We start from the raw sequence: 26720 nt of genomic DNA on the forward strand, positions 1-26720 counted from the left end.
AAACTTTGGTCCAGAGTATCCTTGCTTTTACCAAAGAGACATTAAAATGGTTATTTAACTCTGTGATGACCGTGCCCTGGCCCAGCAATCAAGGAGCCTCAATCCTCACCACTAACACCAGGGAGGTTGTCTCCTAGAAGAGGAAAGGATAATTAATACACACAGTAAAGTACAATTTCTCTTAAGTGCACACAGAGATCACAGTCAGTCTGGGGCTGGTTGCTCCCTTGCTCACCAGGTCCCCAGTAAGACTCCCCACTAGCACAGCTATAGGGTCCAGGTCTCAGCCTAACTGGGCAAGCTAAAACTTCCAGTACCCTCTCTGTCTCTAACCAGTGCTTCCTGCCCCTGCCAAGTAGCTGAGACCACACACACACACACACACACACTTTGAGATAAGTATTTATACAACTTCACAGACACTCCTGGGAAAAGCTGACACAGATTCTCCGACTGTGCCTTTTTACCCAGACTATACGGTAGTAATTACTGCCACCACCCAGTTGATATCAGCTACTAAAAGGCCCTTAAAAGGGTGTCCAATTATTATTGTGCAGTATTAATATCCAGTGGTAGTATGACTAACAGTCAAGGCTTACTTTAGAGTGGCCTATTACAATAACCTCTATAAATATGCAATGTACTCTAGAGCTTATCTCTACACAAATCAGCCACAGGTAGAAGGTTTTGAAAATATTTAATAATAAATAATCAAAACACAAGACAAAACTACTACACCACAGAGATATCTAAGAGTTCAGAGATCACACAGAAACTTAAAATAATACAGTAGGACAGGTCTGATTTTCAAAGAAAAATATCCAATTAATCTTTACTAGCTTTAAGTATTCCTGTAAGAAATCACAGTGCTAAATCTTACATGTGAGCATAAGGCAGAGTGCTGATAAGCTGGATGTCCAAAGTCAAAATGCTTTTCAGTCTCTTGTGAGCAATAGTATTTAAACATTACTAACAAACATGTCTCTAAGGCCCTCCCAAAATTACATCATTTTTGACACTTGGGTTTTCCCAGTATTCATATGGCATCACCTCAACACCTGGTCTGAGTTCTCAGGCCACAAACTGCATTATTTAGCAATCTAACACCTCCTCAGAAACTTACAATACAAGACATTTCACATGTATACACTAGCAGAAACCAGAGCAATAAAGCACCTTCCACATCTAAATTCTAGTCATAAACTTTAGCCTTAAAACAACCGCCCTAGAGCCGAATTTTAACATGAAAGGGTACAACATGCTTCACTGGGCCAGTAGAGTGCAGTGTTTTTACATATTTTGCAGTTCCACATTTCACAGTGTTCTTTTACATTCAAGAAAGCATGCCTGCATTTCACATTTATTTACAAATGCCAGAATTGTTTATCAAATTCTATTTGACTAGGCTGGCAGCCTTCACCCACCTCTCCCCAATCGTCACAAACTCAATACATTTTTCCAAAACATATGTGAATTCTTATTCTCACTGCTGCCATCTTTTACCCCTGTTTTCCACAAAGGGCAATCCTCAAGAGTCTGTTTTCTCTGTTAACACTCTCCTGTCAAGCATTCATCCCAGTTACATGACAGTATGCAGATGTTCTACTACTTAGGTCCTCATAAGATGTCACTGTTCTCTGAGTACTCCTACAGCAGGAGTCCCTTGGCATTTGACACAGTTTTTTCCCTTCACTGAGGTACCTGCTAACCAAAACCATGCTTTTTCAATATTGCAGAAAGGCCAACTAATCTTTAAAAATCTGTGGTCCTGTCATTACTCCTGTTTTGCAAGCTGAATCATTCAGATGCCTACAAGATGAACCAGAACCTTTTTTCTTTCTTTAGTGTATTAGTGCAAACAAAGCCTTACAGCCCAGTCTTTCCTGGGGATTCTCTAACTACGTCTTCCCAAAGCTGTAAACATTCTAATACCTTCAAGTATAGTGTTCCACCAATAACCCTAGGTCACATCTCAAGTACCAACAAAACTGTAGAAAACAATCTGATATTTCTTGCCCTCTCTGACATCAGAACATACTGCTCCATCACTAACATACTTCCTATAAACGTAAGAGTCATGTTTTCCCCACTATTACTTGCAAACTGCCTTTTATTTAATTTGTACCCTCGTCTTGCCCTACTGTCTTGCTTCTTACTCAGAAATGCATGCTGTTCTGCTATTGCTTTGCAGTGTTGTCCTTTCACCCTGTGAATCAGAGAACTCTCCAAAACTAGCCCCAAGTATTCGGAACTCCCTACCCAAAGAAAAATGAAATGGCTCAGAAATAGCTTCTGAGCCTCATTAAAAACTGTATTCAGGCGCAAATAGTGCAGATGTTTCATTCACCCATGCTAGTTGCAACACTCCACTCTTCTAACCTCTATGCAAGACTGCTAACAGTGCGTACTCTATTTTCACTAAATGAAAACAGGATCCTGTACTGAAAGTAGAGTATGTTGCAAGTATGTGCCAGCTATACTGCACCATGATTACATTTACACATTTTGCTATACACTGTTCTAGAAATTAGGCCAGATAAACTGCCCTTTACTGTTGTCATTTTGTCCAATTCATGAGTGAGAAGGGTCATCCAGACCAGTCCACTGACTTTGGTAACAATTTTAGAGAATAAACAAAAATATTCTGTGGACTTTTCTTTACATTTATATTTTGTAACTTTATAATCTACTTTTTTTTTTGCCATTTCCTGAATGATTGTGTTATTTGTATACCACTGCCTAGTATTTACAGCATGCTAGTATTTGCAGCTTGTACATATTTGATGTTTTGATGTTGTTTTCTACATCCATCCACAACATCCTTTTCCTCATGGAGTCGAGGTGTTATGTCAACTGTGACCATCATCTAGATGACAACTCTTTATGAAATATAATTGGGGCAATTTCTTTCACCTTGCCTCAACACTGTTTATCATACTTGTCTCTAACATTTTCAACTTTTTGTTCAGATCATATCTTGTATTGTAGGCCATTCTCCCCAGGCCTTTGATACAGATGAGCCAACCCCAGCAAGAATTTCCTATTCTACTAATAAATATCATTCAAGTGACTTATTAGGGTATTGATTATTTACATTTTTCCAAATTTTTTATTATTACCACTTTTCAGTTTTATCAGTCTCTTTCTGACACTGCTAATGACATTTCAATGGACAGTTGATTGTGGCCTTCAAGTGTCTGCCTATTATCTGCCTGCATAATTCAGCTCTGCTCTTGAAATAATGTGTGTGGTAATAGTGGATTGAAGATAGTTTTAGCATGTCTTTCTTTCTTTAGATTTTTAACCAGGCAAATACACCTATCAAGAGATGGCTACTGGAGTTTGCTTCAAAGAGAAAAGAGGCAGAACTTCGAAGTGGGGTTGTGCGGAATAACAGTGTGTGGGACAAAGTTATCTTCAATAAAGTGCAGGTAGGATATATTTTAATAGATTTGTTGTGTTGGACTGTTCTTGATGATTTTGACAGTCAGCATTTGGCAACATTTTCCAGAAATTCATACTGTTGTACATGACATGACAAGGTGCATTACTGCATCACTCATCAACTGGAGGTAAAGCTCTCTCCAACCAAGACTGCACTTGACAGTCAAGAGAAGGTAAACACTTCACCACACCACACTCCTCACATAGTCCCCACTAAACCTACACCACCAAAATCCACACATAGAAACACAAAAACATTTGCAGAGGCTCTCAATAATCTGCTCAGGCAACAGAGACCTCCAAAGCAGAAACGCAAGCAACTTCCACCCCCCAACACAACCCAAATGACACATAGCCCACAGACTCAGTGTGCCAGTAAGCCACAGCCCATAAGGCAAACCAGCGTACCCAACACACTAGTCATAGGTGACTCTATAGTCAGGCACATTGATGTCCCACTCACCAGGCTAAACAAGGAGAAGGTTACTGTCAGCTGCCTGTCGGGTGCCAGGATCCACCACATAACCCACGCACTCAGGTCACCCCACAACAAGTACAAATATGATTCTGTCATTGTCCATGTTGGTATGAATGACCTATGACGTACTTCCCTGGACTACATGAAAAGAGCTATGGAAGAGCTCTCCGATCTTGTAGTCCAGGCATGTATGTCCCTAGCCCAGAGTAGCATCCTGCCATCTCCCAGAATGATACCGCGGTACAAGAACAAAATGATTGACTTCAACAATTGGCCAAGCTTCTGGTGTTATTCTAAGGGAATCCAGTATCTCTCTGCCTGGGACGACATGGTCGACAGACCACGATGCTTTGCCAGAGATGGCCTGCACCTGTCGCCCCTGGGATTCCAGATACTGGCTAAGGCTCTTGCTGCCCCTGTAGTGCCTTTGTTAGGCAAGGTTCAAATGACAAATTCACCACCGTAACAGGAACAGGCAAGCAAAAACTGAGGGTAATGCTACTCAATGCTAGAAGTCTAATCTCAAAATGCACTCACTCGAGACACTCCTTAAAATGGAGAACGTCGAGATCTATGCAGTGACTGAGACCTGGTTCAAGGCTCTGGGGAGCACCCCTGCATTACCAGGCTATAACTCATACCACACTTTTTGGCCATCTAACCTGGACCAGAACACCAAAGGCAGAAGTGTGTCCATATTCATTAAGGATATCCACACCTCCAGGCTAGTTGCGCAGCATAATGCATCCGAGATTATCCAAGTGCAACCAACTCTGGGCAAAACTGCAATCCAAATTGTAGCTTGCTACAGGTTCCCCACCATGCCACAGGATTCCAACTCTTCTTTTCTTGATATACTGGAAAATATTAGGGTTCAACCAAACACCCTAATAATGGGCGATTTCAACTACCCCACCATTAACTGGGAAAACTACTCATGTACCACCTCCTTCGTTCAATGCTTTCTGGAATTCATAAATTCCAATGTCCTGGATTAACTTATCCACACCCCCACCAGGGGCAACAATATCCTAGACCTAGTCTTTCTCAACATGAGTGACTAGTGTTCCACACCTGAAATCAACTCCTTCGTTGGTCAGATCTGACCATAGGCTAATCACCCTAGATATCTGCATCCCACCCCCACCCACCATTAAGGAGACCACAGTAAAAAAATTTTCCAAAGCCAACTTCATGCTTAAGACAGAAGTGGTGACCTTCATGACACCCATGCAGATGGACAATACAGTTATGACTGCTGAATCCTGCACAAATGCGCTGTATAAGCACTTAAACGAGTGCATGGAACGTGCTATCCCAAACAGAACCAAGACTCTCTCCTCCAAAAAAAAAGAAAGCCAATGTGGTGATCCCCTGCCATAAACAAACACTACAACAGAAGGAAGAAACTGTTGCAAAAGCGAGTAAAATCCCATGAGTGGAGGATCTGCCTGGTCAGACTCAGCAAGAAGCTGAGATCCCTTATAAGATCTTCCAAAGCTAGCTACAAAAACAAAATAGCCACCGATTCTAAGGGCAATCACAAAGCATTCTATAGCTATGTCAAGAATCTCAATGGCAACACCCAGATCTACTCTGAGTTACAGCAATACAGCATGAAAATTACAGAACCAACTGATAATTGCCAACATCCTGGCAGATAGGTTCAGTGCTAACATTACCCCCCTTTCACCCCCTAAAGGGCCCATATCTATACAGGAAGAATGGCAGAGTCCCTGTAATCACATCTATGCAGGTAAAAGCTGCACACACTAAAACCAAAAACACAGCATCCATGGGACTGGACAACATCCTAGGCTGCATTTTACACAAACTTAAGAATGAACTGGCTCCCCACCTAAGCACCATGTTCAATCATAGTCTCACATCAGGCTTTGTGCCTACTGAATGGCGCACAGTAACAGATGTTATGTGATCCTATCTCGCCTACATTCTGTACTGATGGGTTCGGAGCCGATCCTCGGCTCCGACTCGGCACGCTATACTATAGAGCGAAGTCTCTTATTGGCTGAGCTATTCTATATCCCAGGATGCATCACCACAATTCCCCAGATCTCGTTTGCCGCTTTACAAGCTAAGACGTGGTCTCCGACTTGGCTGAGCTAAGACTTTTCTGTCAGGAAATTTCTTAAATTTGATCCAAAAGCTGTTTTAACAGCTAGCGTTGTGGTTTGTGTGAGTTTTATTGATTTTTTGTGGTAATTTTGTCTTCAGGGAAAGGTTTCCGTTTAAGTTAGAGGGCCTTCTCGCGTGAGTGCGTCTTTTGTGTCAGTTTGTGGTGCCTTTTTGGTCCTTTTAGTTGGTCAAGTACCCGTTTTTAGTTAGAGGGTTCTTGAATCTGCTGTTTGAGTTTCCTATTAGTGTAGTAATAGAGTTGGGCATTGTCTTATTCTTTCCTTCTACATTAGTGTGTAGTGACTGTGTACAATTATGTCTAAAGAACATAGACCATCGGGGTTTAAGAAATGTACTCTATGCAGTTACAAGATGTCCATTACCAATGATCACTCCTTATGCATGTATTGTTTAGGCCCCAAACACCTTCAGGAGTCTTGTAGCATTTGTCACGCTTTTTCCTCTCGGGTCCTCCAAGAGAGGAAGAATAAATTGATATTAAAAGGGATTATCAAACCTACTTTTGAGGAGGCTTTATCTTCCTCCTCTTCTCCCTCTAAGAAAAAGAAATCGTCGGCTCCGACCAGCCCATCGGAACCGACCTCTAAGAAATCTCGGCAGGCTTCTCCATCGGCTCCACGGACTTCGGAGCCGAGGGCTGGAGCTTTGAGAGGCTGGTCACCTTCATCGGCTCCACTGATTTCAGAGCCGATGAGAGTTGCCCGCTCAGACTCTTCCCCTTCGGCGCCGAAGCCCTCTTCGGCACCGAGGGAAATTACAATGGAGTCTCCTTCAGCACCGATATTGATAGAGACAATTAGGAGCCGGTCCCCCAGTCCTTTGGAGCCGGTGGAGAAGTCTACTCGGACCCGTTCGATCTCCTCCCGGTCTTCCAAGATGTCAGATTCGGACATTGACAGGGTGCTCCAAAGGCTGTTTCAGTCTCCAGTCTTCCAAAAGTTAGTTTCGGCTCCAGCCCAGTCGGCTCCGGAGCCGATGGTCCACCCTTTAGCCTTGGTTCCTCCTCCAACAGCCTCGGTACCATTGGAGTCGGTGCTGGTGGAGCCGATGGAGGTTTCCGGGTCGGCTCTGACCCTTACTCCTACCCCGGCCTTCGGGTCGGAGTTCGGTACACGGACCTCTTCGGTCGGCCCCGGGGGTGACGCTTCGGGACCGATGTTTTCGGTTCCGAGCCTCTCTCTCAGTGGGTCGGCTGTGGGAGTGCCGTCTGCTGTTATGGCTTTGGGTCAGACCTTCCCAGGATTCTGGGGGTCCGGCCTTTAGAGCCATGAGGAGTGCTTTGGCCAAATCTTCTTTGGCTACCTCCACCGTCTCACCGACACCTTCCCTAGGCATGGAGACTGGTTCCTTTGTAGTTCCCCTGTCTCAAGACAGCGGAGCCCTGGGGCCTGAGGTCACCCCCATTGGGGGTTCCCCCCTTCCTGGAGGTCCCTCTGAAGAGTCTTCGGAGGAACCCCCAAGGAAAAGACAGTGCAAGAGGAAGCACGTCGACTCCCCTGACGAGTCTCTCACCTCGGACACCGATCTTGATGATGCGGAAGGGTCCCCCAAGTCGTCCTCGGATGATGTCTCCTTTGCGGACATCTTGGAAATCCTCAAACAACGAGGCAGCTGGCAGACCAAACCCCCTTCCTCTGACGAGTCGGTGTTCCTCAAGGCCTTCGGGCTCAGCCTCCGCCTCCTGTGTCTCCGCCTGATGAGCTCCTAGATTTGATCTCTCAAGGGTGTGGGAACATCCAGACTCTGTGGAACCGTGCCTGCTCAGCTAGCCTAACAAATGCATGCTGTTCTGCTATTGCTTTGCAGTGTTGTCCTTTCACCCTGTGAATCAGAGAACTCTCCAAATCTAGCCCCAAGTATTCGGAACTCCCTACCTAAAGAAGAATGAAATAGCCCAGAATTAGCTTCTGAGCCTCACTAAAAACTGTATTCGGGCGCAAATAGTGCAGATGTTTCATCCACCCATGCTATTTGCAACACTCCACTCTTCTAACCTCTATGCAAGACTGCTAACAGTGCGTACTCTATTTTCACTAAATGAAAACAGGATCCTGTACTGAAAGTAGAGTATGTTGCAAGTATGTGCCAGCTATACTGCACCATAATTACATTTACACATATTTTACTATACACTGTTCTAGAAATTATGCCAGATAAACTGCCCTTTACTGTTGTCATTTTCTCCAATTCATGAGTGAGAAGGGTCATCCAGACCAGTCCACTTACTTTGGTAACAATTTTAGAGAATAAAAAAAATATTCTGTGGACTTTTCTTTACATTTATATTTTGTAACTTTATAATCTACTTTGTTTTTTTTTTGCCATTTCCTGAATGATTGTGTTATTTGTATACCACTGCCTAGTGTTTACAGCATGCTGGTATTTGTAGCTTGTACATATTTGATGTTTCGATGTTGTTTTCTACATCCATCCACAACATCCTTTTCCTCATGGAGTCGAGGTGTTATGTCAACTGTGACCATCATCTAGACGGCAACTCTTTATGAAATATAATTGGAGCAATTTCTTTCACCTTGCCGCAACACTGTTTATCATACTTATCTGTTTGTCTCTAACATTGTCAACTTTTTGTTCAGATCCTATCTTGTATTGTAGGCCATTCTCCCCAGGCCTTTGATACAGATGAGCCAACCCCAGCAAGAATTTCCTATTCTACTAATAAATATCCTTCAAGTGACTTATTAGGGTATTGATTATTTACATTTTTCCAAATATTTTATTATTACCACTTTTCAGTTTTATCAGTCTCTTTCTGACACTGCTAATGACATTTCAATGGACAGTTGATTGTGGCCTTCAAGTGTCTGCCTATTATCTGCCTGCATAATTCAGCTCTGCTCCTGAAATAATGTGTGTGGTAATAGTGGATTGAAGATAGTTTTAGCATGTCTTTCTTTCTTTAGATTTTTAACCAGGCAAATACACCTATCAAGAGATGGCTACTGGAGTTTGCTTCAAAGAGAAAAGAGGCAGAACTTCGAAGTGGGGTTGTGCGGAATAACAGCGTGTGGGACAAAGTTATCTTCAATAAAGTGCAGGTAGGATATATTTTAATAGATTTGTTGTGTTGGACTGTTCTTGATGATTTTGCCAGTCAGCATTTGGCAACATTTTCCAGAAATTCATACTGTTGTACATGACATGACAAGGTGCATTACTGAATCACTCATCAACTGGAGGTAAAGCTCTCTCCAACCAAGACTGCACTTGACAGTCAAGAGGAGAAGGTAAACACTTCACCACACCACACTCCTCACATAGTCCCCACTAAACCTACACCACCAAAATCCACACATAGAAACACAAAAACATTCGCAGAGGCTCTCAATAGTCTGCTCAGGCAACAGAGACCTCCAAACCAGAAACGCAAGCAACCTCCACCCCCCAATACAACCCAAATGACACACAGCCCACAGACTCAGCGTGCCAGTAAGCCACAGCCCATAAGGCAAACCAACGTACCCAACACACTAGTCATAGGTGACTCTATAGTCAGGCATATTGATGTCCCACTCACCAGGCTAAACAAGGAGAAGGTTACTGTCAGCTGCCTGTCAGGTGCCAGGATCCACCACATAACCCACGCACTCAGGTCACCCCACAACAAGTACAAATATGATTCTGTCATTGTCCATGTTGGTGTGAATGACCTGTGACGTACTTTCCTGGACTACATGAAAAGAGCCATGGAAGAGCTCTCCGATCTTGTAGTCCAGGCAGATATGTCCCTAGCCCAGAGTAGCATCCTGTCATCTCCCAGAATGATACCGCAGTACAAGAACAAAATGATTGACTTCAACAATTGGCTAAGCTTCTGGTGTTATTCTAAGGGGATCCAGTATCTCTCTGCCTGGGACGACATGGTCGGCAGACCACGATGCTTTGCCAGAGATGGCCTGCACCTGTCGCCCCTGGGATTCCGGATACTGGCTAAGGCTCTTGCTGCCCCTGTAGTGCCTTTGTTAGGCAAGGTTCAAATGACAAATTCACCACCGTAACAGGAACAGGCAAGCAAAAACTGAGGGTAATGCTACTCAATGCTAGAAGTCTAAATCTCAAAATGCACTCACTCGAGACACTCCTTAAAATGGAGAACATTGATATCTATGCAGTGACTGAGACCTGGTTCCAAGGCTCTAGAGAGCAGCCTTGCATTACCAGGCTATAACTCATACCACACTTTTTGGCCATCTAACCTGGACCAGAACACCAAAGGCAGAAGAGTGTTTATACTCATTAAGGATATCCACACCTCCAGGCTAGTTGCGCAGCATAATGCATCCGAGATTATCCAAGTGCAACTAACTCTGGGCAAAACTGCAATCCAAATTGTAGCTTGCTACAGATTCCCCACCATGCCCCAGGATTCCCACTCTTCTTTTCTTGATATACTGGAAAATATTAGGGTTCAACCAAACACCCTAATAATGAGCGATTTCAACTACCACACCATTAACTGGGAAAACTACTCATGTACCAACTCCTTCGTTCAATGCTTTCTGGAATTCATAAATTCCAATGCCCTGGATTAACTTATCCACACCCCCACCAGGGGCAACAATATCCTAGACCTAGTCTTTCCCAACATGAGTGACTAGTGTTCCACACCTGAAATCAACTCCTTCGTTGGTGAGATCTGACCATAGGCTAATCACCCTAGATATCTGCATCCCACCCCCACCCACCATTAAGGAGATCACAGTAAAAAAATTTTCCAAAGCCAACTTCATGCTTCTTAAGACAGAAGTGGTGACCTTCATGACACCCATGCAGATGGACAATACAGTTATGACTGCTGAATCCTGCACAAATGCACTCTATAAGCACTTAAACGAGTGCATGGATCGTGCTATCCCAAACAGAACCAAGACTCTCTCCTCCAAAAAAAAGAAAACCAATGTGGTGATCCCCTGCCATAAACAAACACTACAACAGAAGGAAGAAACTGTTGCAAAAGCGAGTAAAATCCCATGAGTGGAGGATCTGCCTGGTCAGCCTCAGCAAGAAGCTGAGATCCCCGTATAAGATCTTCCAAAGCTAGCTACGAAAACAAAATAGCCACCGATTCTAAGGGCAACCACAAAGCATTCTGTAGCTATGTCAAGAATCTCAATGGCAACACCCAGATCTGCTCTGAGTTGCAGCACAACAGCACGAAAATTACAGAACCAACTGATATTGCCAACATCCTGGCAGATAGGTTCAGTGCTAACATTACCCCCCCTCTCACCCCCTAAAGGGCCCATATCTATACAGGAAGAATGGCAGAGTCCCTGTAATCACATCTATGCAGGTAAAAGCTGCACACTCTAAAACCAAAAACACAGCATCCATGGGAGTGGACAACATCCTAGGCTGCGTTTTACACAAACTTTAGAATGAACTGGCTCCCCACCTAAGCACTATGTTCAATCATAGTCTCACATCAGGCTTTGTGCCCACTGAATGGCGCACAGCAACAGTTATCCCACTTCACAAAGGGGGAGCCACCACTGATCCTGGGAACTATCACCCTATTAGTCTGACGAGCCTGGTCTGAAAGGCCATGGGACGTATCATCATGGCAGAAATGTTTCCCCACCCCCCACACTGTCATGTTCTTAAATACCGCTGTCTTTTTAGTTGCCTGCCTTTTACGTTAATTTGACCATATATCTCATTTCCTTTCTGCTTTCACTGGCTTGTGTGAGTAAGCACAAAATTATCATTTTGTGAAATCACTCCCCTTCAACTATTTAAATTTATTGGCCATTCTACTGTATTCCATAGTACCGAAATACAAAAGTGATCACCCCCTTTCAATCTATCTTGCTTTTTTAAAAATAGTGACTCTCCACTAAAACTTAACTTTTCAGACAGGTAAAGCTTAAGTTACCCACTTTCACATCTAACTTCTCTAGTGCACACTGCAGTGTTTAGGATAAACCATTTTTTTTAATCTTACCTTTAAGCATCCCTGTGAATACCACTTGCTCTAATACCTGCTGCAAAGCACTAGGAAGCCTTAAACTGATACAGGCACTCAACTCTCCTTATTAATAAGGAGAAATTAAGCATAGGCACTAAACAGCCTATAATTGCAAAGTACCTTGCTAAGGTAAGGAAAAATAGCTCCTGTACTTTTCAAAAAAAAAAAAGCACCAAACCAGGCATGTCCAAGGGTCAGCTTCCGTTGATTTCTCCTGTCCACCTGGTGAATCTGGGCATACTGGGGCAATTCAGCAATTGCCTCATGTACACAGACCACCCATTCCTCCTACCACCCAACACTACAGCCTGTGAGAGATGCAGTTACATAGCCAAACTGGAAGCAAAGCTCTCTCCACCCAAAGTTGTGCCAGACAGTCAAGAGGAGAAGGTTAACACCCGCACTACACCTCAAGCAACACATAGACCTTCTTAACTCACACCACCAACACCCACACACAGCAACACTAAATCCACATATGCGGAGGCCCTTAACTGTAACCTGCCCAAGCAACAAGGACCTCCGAAGCTGAAACGCAAACAAACACCAATCACAACCAAAGTGTAACATAGCTCACAACACCAGTGTGCCACCCAGCAACAGCCTCTAAGGCAAGACAACGTACCTAACACTTTAGTCATAGGTGACTGTATAGTCAGGCATACTGATATCCCACTCACCTGGCTGAACAAGGAGAAAATTACAGTGAGCTGCCTGTCGGGTGCTAGGATCCGCTACATAACTCATGCACTCAAGTCACTCCACAGCAAGTACAAATATGACTCTGTCATTGTCCATGTTGGAATGAATTACTTCAATCGTACCTCCCTGGACTACATGAAAAGAGACATGGAACAGCTCTCTGATCATGTGGCCCAGGCAGGTATGACCCTAGCCCTGAGTAGCATCCTGCCTTCGCCCAGAATGATACCACAATATAAGGACAAAATAATTGACTTCATCAATTGGCTAAGCTTCTGGTGTCATTCAAAGGGGATCCAGTATCTGTCTGCCTGGGACGACATGATCGACAGACCACGATGCTTTGCCAGAGATGGTCTGCACCTGTCGCCCCTGGGATTCAGGTTACTGGCAAAGGCTCTTGCCAACCCTATAGTCCCTTTTTTAGGCAAAGTTCAAAGGACAAACCCACCACCGTAACCGGTACAAGCATGCGAAATCTGAAGGTAATGCTACTCGATGCTAGAAGTCTAAACCTCAAAATGCACTCCTAAAAATGGAGAACATCGATACCTGTGCAGTAACTGAGACATGGTTCAAGGCTCCAGAGAGCACCCCTGCAATACCAGGCTACAACTCTTACCATACTTCTCGGCCACCAAACCAGGATCGAAACACTAAAGGTGGAGGAGTGTCCATATTCACTAAGGATATTCACACCACCAGGTTAGTTGCCCAACACAATGCGTCTGAAATTCTACAGGTGCAACTAACACTAGCTAAGACTGCAATCCAAATTGTAGCTTGCTACAGATCCCCCACCATGCCCCAAAATTCTCACTGCACCTTTCTAAACATACTGGAAAATATTAAATTTACAACCAAACACCCTAATACTGGGTGATTTCAGCTACCCTGCCATTAACTGGGAAAACTACTCATGTACCAACACCTTTGCCCAACAGTTCTTGGAATTCATAAATTCCAAAGCCCTGGATCAACTAATCCATAGTCCCACCAGGAGCTCCAATATCCTAGACCTGGTCATTACCAACATGGGAAATCGATGCTCCACACCTATGGTCACCCCCTTGTTGGTCAGATCAGACCATAAGCTAATCACCCTTAACATACATATCCCACCCCCACCCCCCAGTAAGGAAACCTCCATAAAAAAACTTCTCCAAAGCCAACTTCATGCTACTCAAGTCAGAAGTTACAAACTTCATGACACCCATGCAGACGGGAACTGAAAGTTCGACTGCTGAGTCCTACACTAAAGCACTGTACAAGCACATCCACTCATGCATGAATTGTGCCATCCCAAATAGAACCAAGATTCTCTCCCCCAAAAAAAGAAAGCCAATGTGGTGGTCCCCTGTTATAAACAAACTTTACAACAAAAGGAAGAAACTGTTGCAAAAAAGAGGAAAATCCCAGGATGCAAAAAATTCCCTTACCAGCCTCGGTAAGAAGCTGAGATCCCTCATAAAATCCTCCAAAGCTAGTTACGAAAATAAAATTGCCAAAGATTCCAAAGACAACCACAAGGCATTCTATAACTGTCAAGAATCTAAATGGCAATGCTCAGATCTGCTCTGAACTACAACAGAATGACATTAAATATACTGATCCCAAGGATATTGCCAATATCGTGGCAGATCGATTCAGTGCAAACTTCACCCCCCTCTCATCCCCTAAATGGCCCAGCTCAATACTGGAAGATTGCCAAATTCCGGTAATACGGCCACACAGGTAAAAAACGCACTCTCCAAAGCTTAAGAATACAGCATCCATGGGACCAGATGACATCCTGGGCTGTGTACTACATGAACTACAAAATGAACTGGCACCACACCGAAGTGTCATGTTTAATCATACCCTCACCTCAAGCTTCATGTCCACTGAGTGGCACACAGCTACAATTATCCCACTCCACAAGGGGGGATCCACCTTGGATCCTGGGAACTTCCGCCCTATCAGTCTGACAAGCCTGATCTGCAAGGCCATGGAACGTATTATCATGGAACTTATAAACAAAGACATTGGCAACCGTAAAACACTGGACCCCACCCAATTTGGGTTTGTGAAGGGCCGATCTTGTCTCCTGAACCTGATTGACTTCTTCGAATCAGTCTACAGAGCCGTGGATGAGGGTAAGGCAGTCCACACAGCTTATCTGGACCTCGCCAAGTCCTTTGACACCATCCTCCACTCTGGGATCATAGATAAACTTACTAAGCTGGGCATTAATCCCTACATCACTCGATGGGTTGCCAACTGGCTTACTGACAGAACCCACACTGTAAAGGTAGCTGACTCCAAATCCAGCTCCAGACAAGTGAAGTACCTCAGGATTCAATCCTGGGAACTCTCTTGTTTGGCATCTACTTCTCTGAAGTAGAGGCCAACACTACGTGACTCTGGCTAACAAAGTTCGCAGATGACTGCAAATTGGGAGCCATTATTGAACCCCCAAATGATGTCGATACTCTACAAAAGGGCCTTACAGAAACAGATTCTTGGTGCCAGAGCCATGGGCTCAAGCTCAATGCCAGGAAATGTATAGTTATCCCCTTTGGGAAAAAAACATGTACCCGCGAATTACCACATAGGTGGCAGTACACTAAACCGAAAGTGTGATAAGAGACTTAGGGACACAGGTGGACAGTGGTCTCACCTTCAATAACCACCTCGCCACAATAGTCAGGAAATACTATGTGGCACACCTAATCACTAAGGACGTTTCATCCAGAAAAAAGGAGGTCATTGTCCCACTGTACTCCTCCCTCATTAGACCCATTATAGAATACAACGCCCCATTTGGTATGTACCTCTCAAGACATCTGCAACAACTGGAAAGGCCACAGAAATACCTCACTAAAAGAATCACAGGCCTAAAGCAGATGCCCTATGCTGACCGCCTTAAAAAACTCCAGCTATACTCTGTTGCATATTGTTTACTCAGAGGCGATCTCTGCTTAACATACAAGGCCATGTCAAACCCAGAGCTGTTGGACATGCTACACTTAAAGAAATCCCAATCCCTCAGAGCCACACACTCCAGGGATCTAAACCTGGTCATCACAGTAAACAAAACATGCTGGAGGGATAGATTCCTGACACAGAGACTCCCCAGACTCTGGAATAGACTGCCCATACATGTCAAGCAGAGCACCTCTTTGGCCCTCTTCAAAAGGAAATTTGATGATTGGATGGGAGAAAAGAAATTCACTCCAGGGATCACGTCAGTCGCCCTGCTAGACAGGGGTCCAGGGAAGTAATAGTGTGGGAAGAAATAGCCAGGGAATTGTTATGGCTAGGCTTGTATAGGCTCTAGGGCTGATAGCCTAGTACCAACCTATGGAACTCTTAAACAAAGACATTGGTAACCTCCAAACTCTGGACCCCACCCAGTTTGGGTTTGTAAAAGGTAGATCATACCTTCTGAACCTGATTGACTTCTCTGAGGCAGTCACCAAAGCTGTAGACAAGGGTAAGGTGGTTCACACAGCCTATCTTGACCTCTCCAAGGCTTTTGACACCACCCCGCATTCTGGAATTATAGCTAAACTCACTAAAACTAGGTATAAATCCCTACGTCACAAGATGGGTTGCCAGCTGGCTCACTGACAGAACCCACACTGTAAAAGTTGCAGACTCCAAATCTGACTTCAAACCAGTAACAAGTGGAGTACCACAGGGCTCAGTCCTGGGAACTCTCCTGTTTGGTATCTACTTCTCTGAAGTACAGGCTAACACAGAAGGCCTCTGGCTAATGTAGTTTGCAGATGACTGCAAACTAGGAGCCATAGTAGAGTCCCCAAATGATGTGGACATCCTACAGAAGATCCTTACTGAGACAGATGCCTGGTGTCAAGAGGCATGGCCTTAAGCTCACTGCCAAAAAGTGCACTGTCGTCCCCTTTGGTAAAAACTCTGTATCCATGAACTACCACATAAACGGCAGTCTACTTAATGCCAAATGTGTGAGAAGAGACCTTGGGACCCAGGGCGACAGTGTCTCTCCTTTGATAATCACATCGTCACAGTAGTCAGGAAATCCTTCTATGTGGCACACCGCATCACAAAAGGGTTCTCATCCAGGAAAAAAGAGGTCATTGTTCCCCTCTACTCGGCACTCATTAGACCCATTATAGGTTACAACGCCCCTTTTTTGAATGTACCTCACAAGACATCTGCAGCAGCTGGAAAGGCCACAAAAGTACCTCACAAAAGAGTATTGCTAGCCTCAAACAAATGCCCTACACTGACCGTCTCAAAAAACTCCAGCTTTACTCTAGTATATCGCCTACTCCGAGGACATCTCTGCCTAACATATAAAGCTATGTTAAACCCAGAGCTGTTGGACATGCTACACCTTAAGAAATCCCAATCCCTCCGAGCTACATGCTCTAGGGACCTAAACCTTGTCACCAGAATAAATAGGACATGCTGGAGGGTTAGATTCCTGTCCCAGAGACTTCCTATACTCTGGAACAGGCTGCCCATCTATGTCAGGCAGAGTTCCTCATTATCAGTCTTGATGAGAGGATGGGAAATAGGAAATACAGCCCGGGGATCACTTCTATGGCTCTGCCCGAAAGGGGCACAGGAAATTAACTTTCTTGAGTGGCGTAAGCCAGAGAACCTTGTTGGCTAGGCTTACTTAGTCCCTGGGCTGATAGGCTATTACCTACCTATGAAGCAATGAACTGCATCAGCATAATTCCTCCACCCCCATTACAACCTGTTCTGTCCCCCCTCCATACAGTTTAGGTCTTCTTTTCTATCAGGATAATTGTTTACAGTGATTAACAGTGAAATCCATAGTTCACAATTTTAAAATCAGCATGACAAAGCATTTACTTTCCTTTACAGACATTACACCCTGCAAGTCTTGTCACATGCTAGAGTTAGGGTATTCTTGGTGAATTCACTATAGTACATAAAGGTAGAATAAGGCCCGAAAATATAGTCAGAAATGTTTGCATTCAGTTTCAGAGAAACAGTTTATTAGAAAGGAAAGATACAATCTTGCTGGCTAAGCATGAGATGTGCAGAAAATACAGAAATACAGAAAATACAGAGTGTTCTTTTCTCAAAGAAAAGATATGCTAGATGAGGCACATGCAAAACCAGGCTTCGAAACCAAGGCTAAAGAGGTGTGTAAAGCATTAAAGGGTTTTGATATTATTAGAATATAACTTCAGACACAGTGAAGTCAGTTGCATTGGACTGACATGCAGAAATTATTAAATATCCAGCATTTTAGAATATGAGTTAGCTTTTGGACTTGTATGTAGAAGGATCTCTACAGTACAGACACTTGAGCCTGAGTACAGAAGACCGGTCAGAAAAGACTGTTTCAGTTTGTTATTTAGGAGAATCAGAATACAAGTGCAGAAACGTTGGATAGATTTAGCAGCACTGTTATTGTAACCAGCATTTCTACAGACTGGTATTGTTTGTCAGCACTGTTAATGAAGACAGTATTTGGATATTGTGAAATTCTAATAAAGCGTTGACCAAACGACAGTGTTTGCAGAATTCATTCTGAGAAGTACAAAAGACTTGGACAATAAGGAGAGACTGGCACATGTTCAGCACAAGTTTGGGTAATTAACAGATAAAGACTTTTATTTCAGTCTCATTTCAGTTGTTTCCAGTTAATTCCAGTGTACTGCAGTCTTATCAGTTCTTTCCTCACATATATGCACACCATTAGTTAGAATTGCATTTTGTTATACATACATCTTCGACCCCCCCCTCCTTTTACCATTTTCTACATGGGGTTGGGGTGTTAACAATCTCTGTCTATTCAATGCCACTCTCCTGCCATCTTTGTCGCTCTTAAAAATACACAAAAGAGCACTTCGGAAGGCCACCAACGATCTCTTGAGCTAAAAGTCTTTTTATTTCTTGGCTTTGATGAAAACGCAGCTAAAGTTTAAGCATTTATGTGTGTACGTTTTGTTTTTTACTGTGTCCGTTTTGGAATAAAAAAACTTTTAGCTCAAGAGATCGTTGGTGGCTTTCCGAAGTGCTCTTTTGTGTATTTTTAAGAGTTTATGGTTTTGAGCACTTAACATCTTGTTTGGTATCTTTGATGCTCATGCCTGACTTTCGCAGGACGTCTCTCACACAATCCATCCATCTCTTTGCTGGATGCGCTCATTTCTTCTTGCCTTCTTCCCGTCTATCCCAAGTCATCGTCACCAGATTGTTTTCTTTACATGTGCCTGAACCGCAGTGATCTGTTAACTTTAACCATTTCTACAATTGGTGCTACTGTAGCTCCTGCTCTTATGCCCTCATTTTTTCTTTTGTCATGTAGTGTGCATCCTACCGCTCATCTCAGGCACTTCATCTCCATCACTTCTAGCTTACTCAATTGCTCTGCTTTTACTGCCGAGTGTTCTATACCATACAGTAGTACTGGTCACACCACTGTTTTGTATACCTTTCTTTTAAGCTTCTTTGGCATTCTTCTGTTGTATACTACACCCGACACCCTGCACTGTTTGGCTGCATCCCCATTTTGGTTCTAGCTTTGACCTCCTCATTCAGACTTCCCTTCTCGGCCATCCCGCCCATATACTTGAAGCTGTTAACCTCTTTTACTATTTTCCCTTCTATCTTAATTTTCAGCTTCTTCCGAACTCCACCACTGTCATTACATGCATCTCATCTGTGCTTAGTTTCATCCCATGTGCCATCAGTTTGAAATTCCATTCCCCATCCTTTGCTGATCACATTGCAGTGATCCTTTTCCTTAATGTGTTAGTCACATAAAGGTAATAGAATTTATGAAAAATATATTTTGAAAGATGCCAGCTTATATGCAACTCTTTCCAAATGATTCCTCTAAAGATAAATGAATAAAAACATCAGAGAATTTCTCAGAATGTTCTCCCAATCATTTGATCACTGAAAGCTGCTGTTTCAGTTGTGAAAGCTTTTCTGAGCTGCCATGGGGGAGATGACCACACATCCCCAACTAAATACAACGTAACTCCTGATTATTTAAACTCCAAGATTAGGTGTTAAGAACTTGAGAGAGTGTTTTATTCAATGGTTGAGCTGCCACTTGCCCATTTTCACTTCAGTTTATAATACTTATCTAAATGTTAATCCCTCACCTCTAAGTGAGGGCATATTATTCCCATTAACACACAATACTTACAACTGCAGATGTGGCTGTTCACCTTGAGCAATGGTTTGGTACCAGTGGCCATCAAGCATCACAGTCCATATCAACTGTGAGATGTCTTTCCTTGTGTTCTAGACCATAAGTTGTACAATTCAACCAGAAAATCCAAGATGGAAGCCATTTCTTCTCTAATAATGAATGCATTAAAATAGGTTCATGTAGGCTAACTGTTTCTAGTTTCTTCATTGCTATGACCCCCAAGTTGTACTTCCCCATCCCCACCCCCTCTCCATTTACACAACAGTAGTTTAGGAATAAATGGAATAATTGTGTTGTATTTTTTTCCACAACCTAGTGAAGAGCATTTGAAGATTGCTGGAGTGCATGGACATTGTACATATACTGGCCACTATAATTTAACAGTTTCATTTTGCCTCAGTAGGGTAGAAATGCTAGGAGCATCTTGCGGTAAGTTTGGTCTGATCGAAATTGCTTTGAGAACTCCATTCCTTCATAGTATAGGTTCATAGGCAATTACTAGACTAGTAGTCCTTGTCGGCTATTTTAAGCTTAGCCAGTTTCCCTTTTGGTGCTTGAATTAACCTATCTCATTTGGTGGCAGATTGGCCTTACCCATCCTGTGGTTGGTAATTACTCCTTTTGAGAATAACTGAGATCATACCATACGTAATTTGATGTGACCATGCTTGGGATAAGGCATTCAGGATTTGTTTCTGTATATTAATAGTACTGGGGTTAGTCTTGGGTTAAATTTACAGTTACCCATCCATATGTCCAAGTTGTGCTTGAATATGGACAGGGCTGAGCTTTGTTTTATGTGGATGGGGGGGGGTCCTGTTCCAAGTAATGTTATCCTCTCTGAGACTTACCTTTTCCACCAAATCATTTTCTTGGTTTTGCAGAAGAGGTTTAAATCCATAGAGTATTTCCATTCCTAATTCCATTTTACATGCTGATGTGCAGTAGGTCTGTCAGTATTTGGTTTGAGTATACTTTGTATTCCAGACACAGGTCACCTCTTGGCAGTCTGTAGGATACTGAGTATAGTGATAGGGTTTTGAGTCTGTCCATGTAGGACATGTTTAGACCTTTTATCTTTTTATTAAGGTATCTCTGGTGAGGGGTTCCAGCTGCATGTGTCTGCATAGATAGATATATGCCGAAGGGGACATTATAAACAATGATTAGCCTAATGAAGGCTTTGTAAAGGGAGTAGTGACATCTCTAGATTTAGAAGACCGTCCCTTTGTTTATAAGCCAAGCAATATAGGACTGACTTATGATAGTGGACACAAGTTGGTCAAAAGAAAGTTAGGTCACTCTCCACATAAGTTCCCATATCCCAAACTAGGTCAACTGTTAAGGGCATATTCTTAATGTGGTAGTTCTCTAGAATAAGTAACTTACCAAAGGATATGATAATGCATTTTTTTTGTATTTAGTTTGTCTAGTCTCTTTTTGGAAGTAGCTTCTCCTACTTTGATCCATGTCCTGTCTGTGAGCCAGTTGGCAATCTAGCAGTTAATGTAGGGGTTTATTACATTTTATTTAGCTTTTCTACTATACCTGAGTGGGGGATTGTGTTAAAAGCTTTGGCCAGGTTGAGGTATATTGTGTGTACCATTTTACCTTCATCCATTGCTTTGATGACCTTTTCAAAAAAGTCTGCCAGGTATAAGTAAATGCGAGCTGTTCTTGCTGATTTGGTCCTGTGTTTGGTGGTTCCCTGTGTTCTTATTGATTAGTTCCATGATAAGTATTTCCATGATGGCATGAACTGTCAAAATGGTAGAAAATTGTTTCAGAGAAAGGAAGATGCTTTGACAGTAAAGGACCATTAATTTGTCATTGGAATTGCCAGAGATGGCAGTCAGCTGGCTTCTGTATTTGATTAATTATAAACACTGCATGTGCAAAACATTAGAGAAAAGAGAATTTTTTTTGGTTTTGTCGATAAAATGGGCATTCTGCATATGCTTTGCTGTTGTGCTACCATTTGTATAGAAATCAAAAATTACTACTGCTATTAAAATAATAGTCTCCACTGCACTGTAACAATGAACATTTTCTTTTTTAAAACATTTTTATGAAACCTGACATTTTTAAAAAGTGGCAGGTACATATACAGTAACAGAAAAGAAAACCTATAATACTTTGTTTTCATGTAGTATAATTTTTCTTAATTTTCTTTCACTCTAGCATTTCCTAAATTTCTCAGTTCCTGCATTCCCCTAAATTTCACTCTTCCTTCTGAACATTATTCTGCATGTATTGTTCTTATAAATTTGCTTTATATAATTAGCTCCTTCCATTTTTATAAAGATCTCAATGTCAGTTCTTTTATCTTTAAATAATCATTACTTCATCTACAGTTGGTTTAGATTTTGATCTCTCTTTTCTAGTAACTTGTTTGTTTTTTTAGCAGCCAGTAGCATTAAACTTAGTAAGGCCTTTATGTCTGTGGGCAATTCAAATGCTATATCACAGCACAAAAGAATCATTTCCGTAGTTAGCGATGTGCTCCCTCATCTTTTTAGAGAAAGTACTGTCTAGGAAATTTTTCAAATCTGCCAAATTATAACATTCCGTTCTCAATTTCCTTTTTTCCATCACACCCACAGTATTTGCTGTCTACCCTAGGAAAAATTCTCTGAAGCCTGCTTGGAGTGTAAAAATACGTAGAACAGACACATCAGAGCAAAAACTTTAAACCTTCAGGACTTTGTTGCATACTTTGCAGCCATACAGATGTCCTCACAACTTCCTTTTTTATTGCCTTTCCATTTTCTCTAACCTCTTCTGACTGATTCTTGTAGTTATTATGCACCATTTTAAATGCCCTACTAATTATCCCTTTTTAACAGCAGCTTCTGTTCTAGATTCAACTAAATACTCTACCACAGCTGGTCTTTCATTTAGCAATTCCCTGTCCCTTTCTCTTCGCCTGTTCTGTTATCTTTCCCTGATAGGGAAATAGTTTCTAACCTGCAGTCCAAAAAGCCGCGGTGGTGCAGAGGTAGCATTGTCGCCTCACAGCAAGAGGTTCTCCCGTTCGATTCTCGGCTGGAGCACCTTCTGTGTGGAGTCTGCATGTCCTTCCTGCGGTCGCGTGGCATTCGAAAGACATGCGTGAATGGGTGTCATGCCTTCGTTGAAGGTTTGGTGTCAGGCTGGCACCTCATCAGCATAAAAATCGACTGCCAATCATTAGCAGACCGGAGTTCCACTGTGGCGACCCCTAACCGGGAAAAGCCGAAAGAAAAACAAGTCCAAATTTCTGCTTTGTGTCATCCCATGCTGTTCTCTTTCCCTCTCTAGTTGTTTGGCTTCCAAGACCTTGGTGCCTTTGCTAATTTTCTCCAATAAATCCCATCCTCCCTCTTGCCTGCTTTCTATACCCCTGCTTTGCAGTTACCCCTGTTAAAATCTCCTTTCTACCTTCCCATGTTGACTTAACTCTTAAAATATTTTCTGCTGCTTCATAAATATAGCATTCTCTATGGTGGTAGTTCTCCTAAAGGACCTGCAGCCAAAATCCTGTACTCCTTATTTCTTGAACTCCCCCTCCCCCCTCCAAAAAAATCCTTTTCCTTTTTGACTTTTAACCTTCTCTTTGTTAAATATATGAGCCTTGTAATGCAGCAAGTAGAAAGTCCTGCAACTACGAGCCTTAATTGCGTAACTATATAAAATGTCCATTCCATGTCAGGTAGTCCTAAACCACCTTGCTGTGTGGAGAGAATCAGCTTATCCCAGTTAACTTTGTCCTCTTCCCCTTACAAATTCTTTTAAAACTCTGTCAGTTATGGTCCACAACTACTGCTCTAATAAAAAATAAATAAAAGTACACCTGACCTGTTTATAAAGCTAAAGGGACAGGAAATGTTTTCAGTGCTTTTATCTTATCTCTTTCCATAATTAAGGGCTTCCAGCTTCTCAGGTTTTGTATTGTCTTTTCTTTACTCTCTTCCCACATCCTGTGTTGCCATAATAGAATCCTTTTTGATAAACAAACTTAAATACTTAAGTTACCATAAATACGGATATTGATGAACCACTTCATGTGTTGGGTGCATAGTTTACTGTCATTGTCTTTGTTTTTATCTTCATTTATATCATGAAAAGACCTGAAACTGTCTCAAAGTTCCACAACACCAAAATGTCCTTTTCTGGGTTGAACACATGCAAAATGTAATTTATAAGGTAAAGCTTTTTTATTGCTGTACAAGTTATGTCCTTGAATGTGTGAGCCCCTTATTTTCTTTGCTAGTGGCTCTAAATATAAAACAGCAAGAAAGTGGGGATAACAGTATGTCCCTGCCTTGTACCCCTGACCTTTCATTTTTCTAATAATCCTATTATTCTTTTGAGTAACGCAAATGCTGTCATTGTCCTACTCGTAAAATCCCAGATGGTACTGTTGAATACTTTCTGTACATCAAGACCCACCAACAGTAGTGGTGTTTTCTTACTGTTTGCTTCGGGATCATTGTTCTTTTAATGTCAGATTTTGGGTCCCCCTACCACAAAACCACACTGAATCCAGGTCTATCAGTTTTGGCAACATCTTTGCTATCCTTTTAGCTAGCATAGACGTAAACTCTTTATTGTCAAAGTTTAAAATTGAAATGGGTCTATGTGAAGTTGGTCTGACAGATTTTCACCCTTTTTTTGGGGGTAATAGAGAGGCTCCAGCTTCAAGGTGCTGGTATCTCCCCCAGCTCTGCACATACCTTTTAAGTGATTGTTAAAATTTTCTCTCTCCATCTTTCATCCATCAGCACTTCCACAAGAATGCCACCTGTTCCCGGAGACTTCCCAGTTTGATTATACATTGCCATTTTTATCTCCATTCTTCCTTGTCTTGGCTATTAATTGTTGAGCCTCACCTACCTCAAGCTTGCCATAATTAATTTGTGCCTTTTTTGATTTCCATAGTTTGCCTTATACAACTCATAGCATTTCTGAAATCTCTCTAATATCTTTGTAGAAATTCTGGATATTTTTCTCACTGTATGTTTCCAAAGTTTGGCAACATCCCTTTCTACTTTCTGTTGCTTAAGCGGTTATGCTACGTGTGTGTTTTGCAGTTATAAAAAGTAGTTGTCTAACGGCAACATTTCTATACTCATGCATATTATCCAAATATTCCCTCATTTCCCTTTAACTCTTTGTAGTTGTTTTTCCTCTTCGGAGTATTCTCTCATTCTGCAATATGACAATTTAAAGAACTATTGCTTCCCCCAATATCTTAGTCTTACTCCTATAATGCTTTTAAACTCCATTTTCATATATTCATCCCACCCCTTACTAGCTATCCTTTCTGCAGAAATGCCTACATTCCCAAAAAACTCTCTAATCATTTCCATTTCCCATTCCTTAAACTCCTCTGTTTAACAGATAAGTGGCAAAGCACCAGTGACTCATTTTTACTTCATTACCCTGCATATTTATCTTAGTTTTTATTGGTGCATTATCTGAAATCGTTATTAAATGCATACCAAAGCTTTCATAGGTAGGTACTAGGCTATCTGCCCTAGGGCCTATACAAGCCTAGCCAAAAAGGTACCCTGGCATTCGCCACCCAAGAAAATTATTTTCCTGTGCCCCTGTTGAGCAGAGCTACAGAGGTGATCCCTAGGATGAATTTCCTAGTTCCCATCCAATCATCAAGATTTTTCTTGAAGGGTGCTAATGAGGAGCTTTGTTTGATATAGGTAGGTAGTTTGTTCCAGAGTATGTGAAGTCTCTGGGACAGGAATCTATCCCTCCAGCATGTTCTGTTTATTGTGGTGACAAGGTTTAGGTCCCTAGAGCGTGTAGCTCAGAGGGATTGGGATTTCTTTAAGTAGAGCATGTCCAGCAGCTCTGGGTTTGACATAGCTTTGTATGTTAGGCGGAGATTGCCTGTGAGTAGGCGATATGCGACGGAGTAAAGCTGGAGTTTTTTGAGACTGTCTACGTAAGGCATCTGTTTGAGGCCAGTAATTTATTTATTTATTTTACATTTGTTAACCGGGATAGTCCGACTGGATATATGTCCATTTTCAGCGGAGGCCCGGGAGAAAAACAAAAGCAACAAAACATACAGAAAGACAAAACAATGTACAAAAGTATTGTAAATACATTTTAGAACATGGAGTCAGAAGTTGACATTAATAATATTGTAATAGGAACCACAAGCTAACATCGTTAGTAAGTGAGAGTGAAATGTATTAGTTAGAAGGAGGGAATTATGACTAAATACATTGTGTAGAGTGAGGATTAGCCAGGCTTGGTACAGTAGCAGGACCTTTTTGACCCCAGGTGTAGTTTGAGATTGGCTTCAAAGTGATTCAGGGAAGAAATTGAGGTAATCTCAGGGGGTAAAAGGTTCCAGGTTCTACCTAGGGAGTTGGACAGGAGAGAGTCACCGGCTAGGTTATTAGTTTTGTAAGTCTGGATGAGGACTTTGTTGGAAGAGGATTGTTGTGCAGGGTGACTAGGTGTTTGAGTGAAGGGGTGTTTTCAAGGGTGTATATGATTTTGATCAGTTGGTTGTATAGCACTAGACTAGGAAGTTCGAGCCAACCAAGCTGAGTTAGATTGATGCAGTGATGTGTTCTAAAAGGGAGCCCAGTGGCGAATCTGGCAATGTGATTGTAACAGGTAGTAAGTTTGTTTAGATTGGACTTATTGTTATTTAGAAGAAGAGGGATGCACAGGAGAGTAGAGAGAAGATGAGAATGGGCAATGGCTACCTTGGCTATGGGAGTTAGAAAGTTCTTTAATCTGTACAGTGGACCTGGTTTTTTATT

General features: G+C 42.3%; 1 protein-coding gene across 5 annotated transcripts in view; it reads left to right on the plus strand.

The window, feature by feature from the left end:
* The window catches only part of ACSL1 (acyl-CoA synthetase long chain family member 1), a 1450848-nt gene that overhangs the window by 738834 nt on the left and 685294 nt on the right, over positions 1 to 26720 (plus strand). For all 5 annotated transcript variants that reach the window (XM_044089832.1, XM_044089833.1, XM_044089830.1 and 2 more), the window contains one exon: positions 3297 to 3431. In XM_044089832.1, coding sequence (XP_043945767.1) covers positions 3297 to 3431 — 135 coding nt within the window. The remainder of the gene's footprint in view (positions 1 to 3296; positions 3432 to 26720) is intronic.

This window comes from Protopterus annectens, chromosome 12.part0 (assembly GCF_019279795.1).
Source record: "Protopterus annectens isolate FY-2018-M chromosome 12.part0, PAN1.0, whole genome shotgun sequence".
NCBI lineage: Eukaryota > Metazoa > Chordata > Ceratodontiformes > Protopteridae > Protopterus > Protopterus annectens.